The sequence below is a fragment of the Solanum verrucosum genome, unplaced genomic scaffold (genome assembly GCF_900185275.1).
Source record: "Solanum verrucosum unplaced genomic scaffold, falcon-dt-bn FXZP01000166.1, whole genome shotgun sequence".
NCBI classification, from domain to species: Eukaryota; Viridiplantae; Streptophyta; class Magnoliopsida; order Solanales; family Solanaceae; genus Solanum; species Solanum verrucosum.
In genome coordinates this window covers 1,149,940-1,160,299 of record NW_026020139.1, presented here as the reverse complement: position 1 = coordinate 1,160,299, position 10,360 = coordinate 1,149,940, and the positions used below count along the sequence as shown (strand labels likewise).

The following is a 10,360-nucleotide window of genomic DNA, read 5'->3' as shown; positions in this document are numbered from 1 at the left end:
AATGAAATTTGGAGCATCCTGATCAATTTTAGAAGAAGTTAATAGAGAAGAGTTAGATATGCCAACAAATATGGAGGAGGATGAGGAGGAAACTTTAGAAGAGGATGAATGGATAGATGAGGAGGAAACTTTCGAAGATGATGCATGTGAATGGATAGATGATGAAGAAACTTCCGAAGAGGATGAATAGCAATTTGTATGTTTAGTTAGTGGATTTTTAGCTATTCATATTTGAGTATACTTTATATTTTAGTAGTTTTAACTTTTGTTTGACATTGTGAAAGACTATTTGGATTAAGCCTTATGTTATGATAACTTTGTTTGATATATTTGTTCGACATTGTGACATTATTTTGTACTACGTTGTTTTAATCTTTATATTTAATTGATATAGATGGTAGATAAAGACAAGGGTAAATAAAAAAATCCGCTAATCCAAAAAAGAAATTTAAGGCCAATGTTATGAGAAGGCCCACTGGGGTCGTGATATCTGATGAGCCCTCTCGAGTTAATATTTCAACACGAGCCTCAGTTTCAACTACTCACTCGGCACACCAGTCACATAATGCCTCTACTCATGTGGCTCCACAATCTAGTTATACTATATCTACACCCCCTGTGGTACCTAGTTCGGGGTACCAAACTTTGCAGGGCTATTCACATCTTGGTCGTGGGTCTACCATACCATCATCTAGTGTTAGTCAGTGCAATACTTTGAATACTAGTAACAGATCAATTGGACTTTCCAACCTTCATCTTGAATCCAATGGCTCGGAGCCTAATACTCCCACCACCCAACACTCAAATGCACATGGTCCTCAGCCAGGCGATAAAGACAATTTTTGGAGACTCGTCATCGAGCCATTAGGATACAAGTATGATTTAATTATGTTTTATCTTTCATTTATCTATTTATGTTTTAATTGATTGATTATTTTTTGTTTACTCTACTTTGTCAATGAACTAGTATTTCAGCTTACGTCCGGATGTGGGTATGGCAAAGATTATCTTAAAGTGCATCGAAACTCACTATAATGATGTGTATTCGAATTGGAGTTCGATTCCACTTAACACTCAAGGGCAGATGTTCAACGAATTTAAGGTAAGAATATATATTAATTAAATTCACATCATATACATTTAAATTCTCTAGTCATTTGAACAATAAATATTTAGTTATTTTTTATTACAGAAAAAATATTATGTATGGGCTCCCGAACACGAGGATGACGTTCAATTGAACTTCAAGTTTAAAGCTTCAAAGTTGCTTTCTAGCACATTTTGTGACTGTCGGAGAAAAAACAGAATGCCTACGTTTATGTTACCGGATCGATGGACTCTGTTACTGAAACATTGGAGTACTGATGAAACATTTAAAAAGAGGAGTGAGATTGGGAAGATGGCTCGCGCATCAGAAAAGGGAGGCTCTTTGCACACTGGTGGAGCTATTAGCCAGGTTACTAGGAAGGAAAGAATGGTATACTTTCTTAATTTAGTAAAATATTTTTTTTCTTTTTTGATTAGTACTTTTTGGAGATTAATGAGATCATATTCTATATATGTTATTTGCAGGAAAAAGAGTTGGGTAGGCCAATAGCTGTAGCAGAGATGTTCAAGGTTACTCACGTCAAGAAGAGTACGAGCCCCACAGAAGAAGAAAGATGGATTGAGCCACGTGCTCAAGAGACATATGTAAGAACTCCATTCAAACTAATCTTTTTTTCTTTTCCTTGTATATATTACATTCTTATTCGTAGAGTTCTTTGTTTAAATTACAGGATAGGTATATACGAATATCTCAGGAATATTGTAGTACTCTACCTCTTGAGAGTCAGGACAAACCATTTACACAAGAAGAAAACGAGAATCTTTGGAAACAGAGTGCTGGTGAACCGATTAGAGGTTCAATCTACGGCTATCCAGAAAAGGCATATCAGAAGAAGAAGTCTTGGTATTGTGGTTCATCATCCTCAAGCTTTGATGGCGGGGATAAAGAGACAATATCTGCAATGGAGAGTAAGATAGCTTATCTCAATGCTGAGCTTGCTGTTGTAGCCGAAAGAGAGAAGAAGAGAGAAGAAAAAGAGAGGAAGAGAGAGGAGGAGATTGCGGTAGCAAATGAGGTAGAGAACAAGAGGTATGCAGCGCTTCAGGCCCAAGTAACTTTTCTTTTTGAATCAGGAAATATTCTTCCTCCATGTCCGGCCAGTAGTGATGAGAATGATAAGTCTGATAAGGAAAGTAAGGGTGATGAGAATGGTACGTCTGACAAGGAGAGTGAGAGTGATTAGGAGTAGTTGTATTTATTTGACATTTTAGACTTCTATATTTTTGGAATTGTTTAATTTGATCGTATTTTAGTTTATTTTGAAGTTGAATGAAGTTTATTTTGAAATAGTTTAATGTATATGTTGAAAATATTGTGTTGTTTTGGTTGGATGAAGTTTATTTGGCTTTGGGTTGTTTTGGTATAAATAAGCAGGTGGGCAACTAAAAATTGCAGCAATTTGCTGCCTGTTTTGTAGCAGAATCGACCTCGAGTCGGAATTTCAACATTACAAAAATAAAAATACCGACCTCCGGAGGTCGGAATTTCAGCATTACAAAAATAAAAATACTGACCTCCGGAGGTTGGAATTTCAACATTACAAAAATAAAAATACCGACCTCCGAAGGTCGGAATTTCAACATTACAAAAATAAAAATACCGACCTCCGGAGGTCGGAATTTCAACATTACAAAAATAAAAATACCGACCTCCGGAGGTTGGAGTTTTAAAAATACAGAAATAAAAATACCGACCTCCGGAGGTCAGAATATCAACATTACAAAAAATAAAAATACCGACCTCCGGAGGTCGGAATTTCAACATTACAAAAATAAAATTACCGACCTCCGGAGGTCGGAATTTTAAAAATACAAAAATAAAAATACCGACCTCCGGAGGTCGAAATTTTTAAAATACAGAAATAAAAATACCGACCTACGGAGGTCAGAATTTCAACATTACAAAAATAAAAATATCGACCTCCGGAGGTCAGAATTTCAACATTACAAAAATAAAAATACCGACCTCCGGATGTCGGTATTCCAATTCTGACCTCAGGAAGTCGGAAATATTAATATATGAATTTTCCGACATAAAATAAAAACTGACCTCAAGAGGTCAGTAAATACCGACCTCCAGAGGTCGGTATTGAATAGCGACCAAGCTTTTTCCGACCTAAGTTGTGATGTCGGTTTTAGGTCGGTATTTCAAGGAATACCGACCTCCGGAGGTCGGTATTTGTAGGTCGGTATTCACTGTTTTTTTAGTAGTGATAAAATAGTTTTCTATAGATACATATAGTCTCCACTTGGATACATGAACTCTTAATCAGATACATGTTTATATTTTATTAGATACGTATGTTTACCACCGACTCTCCTCCTCTACCCTTCGTCTCTCTCCTTTCCAATAAGAGACAACAACCTCCAGTGAAATCTCCACCAAAATAACGATGGGTCATTCAACTAGCCATGACGTTCACGGAAATCTCCTTAATTATGATTCGTAGCTACATGGTAGAAGGGAGAGAGACGAATGATATTGGGAGAGGGATGAGAGAGACGAGCGAGAGATAGGGTAGGGAGATGAGTCATGAGATGAAATGTATTTGAATATCTGCTGAATAATTGTATTTATGAAACTCACATGCATATGTATCAACAAATATAATAGTATTAACGAATATAAATATATCAGAATACAATTTGCATCAATGAAATATAATTGTATCAACTAATTAATACAATTGTATGAATGTTGTCTTAAGTTCAAATGTATTAACGAAATATAATTTGTATCAATGAATACAGTTAATTAATATTGTATTTTGTAACAAATTACATTTGTATTCATGTGTATTTGTATGTATCTGTTTCCATGTGTATTTGTATGTATCTATATCCATGTGTATTTGTATTTATAATTTTTTGCTTTTGTGTTTTTGTATCACTGAAAAGAGCATTAATTAGATGCAGTAATTTGTATATATCTGTTACCATGTATGGTTGTACTTATATTAGTATTTTCTTATGTGTTTTTGTATCTCTTGTTGCCATGTATATATTTATTTTATATCACTGAAAAAGATATGTATAATTTACACTTACCATTTATACTTGTATAGTTGACGCTTATCATTTGTACTTGTATAATTGATTATTAATATTTGTGTTTATATCATTGGTTGTTATCATTTGTATTTGTATTCAGAGAGAAAGGATGAGGCGAGAGAGAGGGTGGAAAGAGGTGTGAGGTGAGGGAGAGATGACAGAGAGAGAGGAGAGGCAAACGAGAGTGTAGAGCAAGATGGAGAGAAGAGAGAAATTTTCTTCTAACTATAGCTACGAATTTTTATTTCTTTCAAACTATAACGGTGTTCATATAACATGTTTACTAAACTTATTATTACTGAACAATTGTAGAATACAGTAGAAGTAGAAGGAAACGGGGAATTTACTAAACTTATTATTACTGAACAAGAAGGTGTCTAAGGCTACTTTCTCCAATGCACTTGTCCTCTTCACATCCCACATCACTTTCTACTCCCTCTTTCCCTAATTACTTGTCTAATTTTAAATTGGTACACCTATTAAGAAAATAATAATTGACATAGTGACTTTACCATTTGACCCCTATTAACTATGAAGTGCATGAATTAAAAACTTAAGATTTTCAAAAATTTCTACCTTTTTCAAAGTAATTAATTGAAGGTATAATAGGTTAAAAAATTGTTCTTTCTTGATTTATCAAGTAATTAGGGACAACTAAAAAAAGGAAAAGTGGACAAGTAATTAGGGACATAAAGAGTATAGTAATTTATTTTTACTCTTGTTGTGTTTGTTTTTTTAAATAATGCTTGTGGTCCATGACCTCCTTTAAAGCTCGTTCGTTAATCACTTTTTCTCCTAGTCATTTACTTAATACCATAACTTCTTCTTTTACAATTCTTATAATTTCTTCTTCCCTTTTAAGTTCCCACTACGTATCTCAATTTGTTAGTTCCAAACAAAACAAGAAGAAGACATTTATAATTCTAAACATGTCGAGCAGAAGGTCTAGACAGTCGTCATCATCATCATCACCAGGTTCTTCTAGGATTTCAGATGATCAAATTATCGAACTTGTTTCCAAGTTGCACCAATTTCTTCCTGAGATTCAAACTCGTCGCTCCAACAAGGTTCTTTTCATTTCACCTCAAAAATACATAACATTTCTTTTTTTTCTTTCTATCTATTTCTTGCATGCTTCGAATTTTACATTTACTACTCCATCTTCACCTTCATTTTAACCTTCAAATTCTGTTTTTCATGTAGCACTTATTAAATAAGTAGTAAAAACAATATTAATTACCTGATATAAATTATTTAATGCGTGTTGAAATAATTCCACCTTCGAAGTTTAGCTCAAATATTCGCTTCCTAAATTTTAACTCGGATTCAATATGGGTAAAAAGAAACCACTTTTAGCATAGGTAAAAAAGACTTTGATTTGTTGCTAATAACACTACTTGTTAATGTATTTTTAAAAATAAAACCAACTAACTTTCGTTCGTTAAATTTGGTGCAAAAATTATTGAAAAGAAATTATTATTTAAAAGAAAACTGAATGGATGGACAACTATTTTTAAAGTGCAAAACGACAATTAAAGAGTGTAAATAAAAATAATGAAACAATAAAAATTACTACTAATTTGTATTTACATTATTATATATAGGAAATCGAGTTGAAGAATTTAAATGGAACATGATTGAGTTAAAATGTCAAAATGGAAAATGAGAACAAGTTAGAATAGCGGCTGTCCTCTTTGTCTGTGACTGTGTGGGGTTATTTTTTGTTACATTACTGGCACTTTTGGTTGTACATATAAGGTAATGGAGTACTCCTATGTATACTTGCATAAATTTCAGTAAAGTAATGCAGTGTTTAGTATAATTTTGGTACTTGCATAAAGTTCAGTATCATACCATATATTTTCTCCGTTTTAAAAAGAATGATCTAATTTGATCTGAAATGGAGTTTAAGAAAAGAAAAAAGATTTTTTAATCTTATAGTTCTAAATTAAAGTTATGCCAAAATGTACAAAAATATCCTTAATTTTGTGGTCTTAAACATGCCACGTGAAAAGTTAAAGTTAAAGTGTTGCCAAAAAGTATGTATTTAACTATATATACTACTACTTGGTACAATTGGTTCACATTTACTAATCCACAATATATTTTAGACACTCCATAACGAATAATAAAATAAGTGTATATATATTTAACTATGACACTCATATCAATTAATTGATGTATAGTTTTTCATAAACTTAAGAAATGATTTTGAACGAATAGTTATAAATATTAAAATGTCACACTAAAAGTTGATAGTAAAAGTACTATAAATAGGAAAACGTTGTTTTTCTCCTCATCTATTTATATATAATAGGAGAAGAAAAAAGTGACACGTGTCAGCACAAATAAAATTCACAATTTTAAAATTCAAAAAATAATTTCAATTTGTTTAAAATTTGTATTTAAAATTAACCAAAAAATAAATAAAAAGAAGTAACCAACTAAATCATTCTGTGTTTCTTTTTTTTTTCCTAAAATTAAAATTCGTTAATGTTTTATTAATTTGAATTTAAAATATTTTAAAAAGAAAACTGAAAAAGTTTGATAAGGACGACTCATTATTAGTAACCAACTAAATCATTATTAGTTTGAATTTTGAGTTTTTTTTAAAATAATTAAATATATATAATTAAGAATTGATTAACAAGAATTTTCTATTTAATAATAATAATAATAATAATAGTAATAATAATAATAATAATAATAATAATAATAATAATAATAATAATAACAATAATAATAATAATAATAATAATAATAATCTTTCCACAACCTCTAAACAAATAAATCTACACAAAGAAATTATTATTAAAATATTTATTGGATAAAAATAGTAATATATGATAGCCAAAAATTCAGGATAACTTTTATCTTAAAATCCGTAAAAGAGTTTTTTCAATCACTATTTATTTATAAATAGAAATAAAGATTGCATAAAGTGAGGGTGATTATTAATTTTTTTTTTTTTAAAAAATGCACCACCTTAGTCCGTGCAGAATTTTAAGGAACAATTTCAACCAGTAGAGAATTTTAAGGAATGATTTCAAATTTTAAAATTAATGTAAAAGCTGAAAAATAAAAATAACAATTACAAACATACTTTTCCTTATGATAATAACAATAAAATAATAATAATAATAATAATAACAATAATAATAATAATAATAATTATTATTATTATTAAAATAATAAATTATTATTATTATTATAATTTTTCACAAATGTTCCAAATGACAGACACACAAAATAATATAAATAAAATTCCACGGTTTCAAAATATACATATACACGTCCTTTCCCTACCAAAAATTTACGAAAATATTAATTTTTAAATTTGAATTGATCCGAATCCTTATCTGATTAATGTTTTTTGAATTTCAAAACGGTTTATTAACTTCTCATGATAAATAACTTCTTACTGCATTTACCACAATCAGTTTAAAAATTGAATTAAATTTTTTAAAAGTTTTAACTAATAAAATTCTTACACCACCATTATCCTATTAATAGACTACTCCACCAACTTCTTCTAAAACGTGAGATGTAAAAATAACAATTCCTCTGCAAGTCTTATTTTCAAGTGTTTTTTTTTTGCTTCAATTTTTATCCAATTTTTTTTTCAGTTCTTTTGATTATTTCATATAAACTCAATTTAATGAGAAAATTTATATGAAGTTTATCTCAAATATATATGTGAGCTTTTTCTTTTTCTTCATTAATTCAATCCTATTACTTGGAAATTTGACAATGAACAACAAAAGATTGACATAGAGTAAACTACATGATGCAAAGAGAAAAAATGCATATTTTTATTCACTACTTTTTATATTAAATACCAAAGATTATGAGATGCAATTTTATTTTATTATAAGTAAATGTAGTTTCATTATCAATATATATAAGTATTTGAATTGATCTTATTTATTCAATATATTTCTCTCAATTTAAATATATAGTTTAGATAAAAAAACTGTCAACGGTCACATATCAGCATAAAAAAATGAATTTATAAATTATTAAATACATAATAAAAAATTAAGTTAGAATTAAGTTAGAACCATTCATGAATTCATAATATTATTTTATAAAAAAATTATAAAACAAGGATAAAATAACAAATAAATGCATATATTTTACAGAAGTTTTTAAATTTTAAAAAATAATTAAAATTTTAGATTATAAGTGGAAAAGAAAGTTATAAATAAATAAAGTATGTAAATATAGTTTGTTAATTTATACCAATAAGTAGTTTATACTATCTCCAATTGCTCTTAGCTTAAATAAGTAATTAATTAATATTATTTTCCATAAAATAAATTATTAAAAGGACAAAGACTTATAAATATTTGAGCTATTTGATATTTTATGAAATTAATTTATCTGCGCAACGCGCGAAAATATATACTAGTACACTAAAGTGGACAAGTGAAAATAATTAGCAACTTTTTATGAGCTTTTTCATTATCAATATTTCATTAGTTACAACTTAGAACCCTTGTTTACGCACAAATCTAAGCGTTGGAGTAACACAATTTATTCTGGTATATTGATGGATCTAATGAGTATCTTTTTCACTATTACAAATTATTTTTTAGCGGCAATAAATAGACACATTAATAAAGAATATTAAAATCTTTATCGGCATTAATTAAGTATCATTAAATCTAATATCACTAAAGGCTTGAAGGACATATATAATGAGTGCTAGTTACCGTAAAAAATATATATTTAACGACAATTAAGCTATTGTCATTAATTAATTGTCGCTAAAAATATTTTTAATGTAGTGTTTGTACTGAAATGATGAGGTGTGAACATCCTATTATGACTAGACAAAAATTGGAAAACAAAAAGTTGATGTACTAATACTTTTAAAAGAAAATAGACTACACTCTCTCTTTGTTGATGTATTTTTTCTAGGAAACAGCACAAATTTTGGCAACATATGATTTTTATAATTTGTTCTTCACTCTAGGACCATGCTTTTGGGTCCCAACTCCCAATAATATTGTACGTTTTGACTTGGCCTTTTTATAGATTTGCAACGCATTATTGTGCAAATTAATTCAAGCCAATATTCTATACAATGATGCTTTAACAAATTTAACACTATCAAATCACTTAAAAGTGATGGTAACGGCTCACAATAAAATGAAATTATTATTAACTTCAAAAATAAAATAAGTTACCTATCTTCATAATTTTCATGATACATAAACGTGTTATTTAATTTATCTTTTGCTGATAATTTTGCCTTTTAATTTTACCTTTTTAACTTTGGATATTTATAAGTAGAAACTTAAATTTGTATAAAGTTGAACAAGTATACACATATATCATATTTGACATAATACACATTGCATACCACATAAGACGCATAAATCTATTTGTTCAATTTTATATAAATTTAAATGTCTACTTGCATATATATAGAAAAATTGAAACATAACTGCTAGCTCAATTCAAATTAAAAAGCACATTTATATTATGTATATAAGTTATACTAATTTGCTTTCACATTGCAGGCATCAGCAACAAAGGTGCTTCAAGAAACATGTAACTACATTCGAAGCTTGAACAGAGAAGTGAATGACCTTAGTGATCGACTTTTTCAGTTACTATCCACAATAGATACAGAGAGTCCAGAAGCTGCAATTATTCGTAGTTTAATAATGTGATTAATTATTTTTATTTATTTATTTACAAGTATTCTACTATCCTAGCTGTTTGTTTAATTTCTTCTTCCTCTAGGCTCTACTACTAGTTAGGTAGGCCAATCATGGGTTAGAATTAATATTAATACTTAACTGAAATATATATAAGTATGGCATCCGATCCGACGTCCCCCTAGCGATGGACACATGCTTGTAATTATGTTATCTCACTATATAATAATAATAATAATAATAATAATAATAATAATAATAATAATAATAAGAATAATAATAATAATAATAATAATAATAATAATAATAATAATAATAATAATAAATAATAATAATAATAATAACAGAGATTGAAGACTTCAAGATTAAAGATTATTCAGATCTTGAACATTTCTTAGAAAAGAAATTTAAAGGTGGTGGAGTTCAGCCTTTAAATGCTGAAAACTTTGAGGAAGGAGAACCTAGCAATAAAAAGGAATTTTATGATAGTATTAATAAAATATCAGAGAGATATGCTAGGAAACCTTTCCAAA

General features: G+C 28.9%; 2 protein-coding genes across 2 annotated transcripts; both read left to right on the top strand.

Annotated features, from left to right (window-relative positions):
- The first annotated feature begins 462 nt into the window (after positions 1 to 462).
- On the top strand, positions 463 to 2,291 carry LOC125827516 (uncharacterized). Its single transcript, XM_049506810.1, has 6 exons — positions 463 to 875; positions 976 to 1,102; positions 1,193 to 1,477; positions 1,573 to 1,692; positions 1,779 to 2,137; positions 2,210 to 2,291. The coding sequence occupies exons 1-6, from the start codon at positions 463 to 465 to the stop codon at positions 2,289 to 2,291; spliced, it is 1,386 nt and encodes a 461-aa protein (XP_049362767.1).
- Positions 2,292 to 5,087: 2,796 nt separating this feature from the next.
- Positions 5,088 to 9,839, top strand: LOC125827520 (transcription factor PRE1-like). Its single transcript, XM_049506818.1, has 2 exons — positions 5,088 to 5,225; positions 9,687 to 9,839. The coding sequence occupies exons 1-2, from the start codon at positions 5,088 to 5,090 to the stop codon at positions 9,837 to 9,839; spliced, it is 291 nt and encodes a 96-aa protein (XP_049362775.1).
- Positions 9,840 to 10,360: the final 521 nt, after the last annotated feature.

What these genes read in the sequence shown, in the direction of transcription:
- LOC125827520 (XM_049506818.1), top strand. Translation starts at nt 5,088, where the DNA reads ATGTCGAGCAGAAGGTCTAGACAGTCGTCATCATCATCATCACCAGGT. An exon ending in AAACTCGTCGCTCCAACAAG is followed by an intron (nt 5,226 to 9,686) that starts GTTCTTTTCATT and finishes TTCACATTGCAG; the next exon opens with GCATCAGCAACAAAGGTGCT.
- LOC125827516 (XM_049506810.1), top strand. Translation starts at nt 463, where the DNA reads ATGAGAAGGCCCACTGGGGTCGTGATATCTGATGAGCCCTCTCGAGTT. An exon ending in ATCGAGCCATTAGGATACAA is followed by an intron (nt 876 to 975) that starts GTATGATTTAAT and finishes CTAGTATTTCAG; the next exon opens with CTTACGTCCGGATGTGGGTA. An exon ending in AGATGTTCAACGAATTTAAG is followed by an intron (nt 1,103 to 1,192) that starts GTAAGAATATAT and finishes TTTTTATTACAG; the next exon opens with AAAAAATATTATGTATGGGC.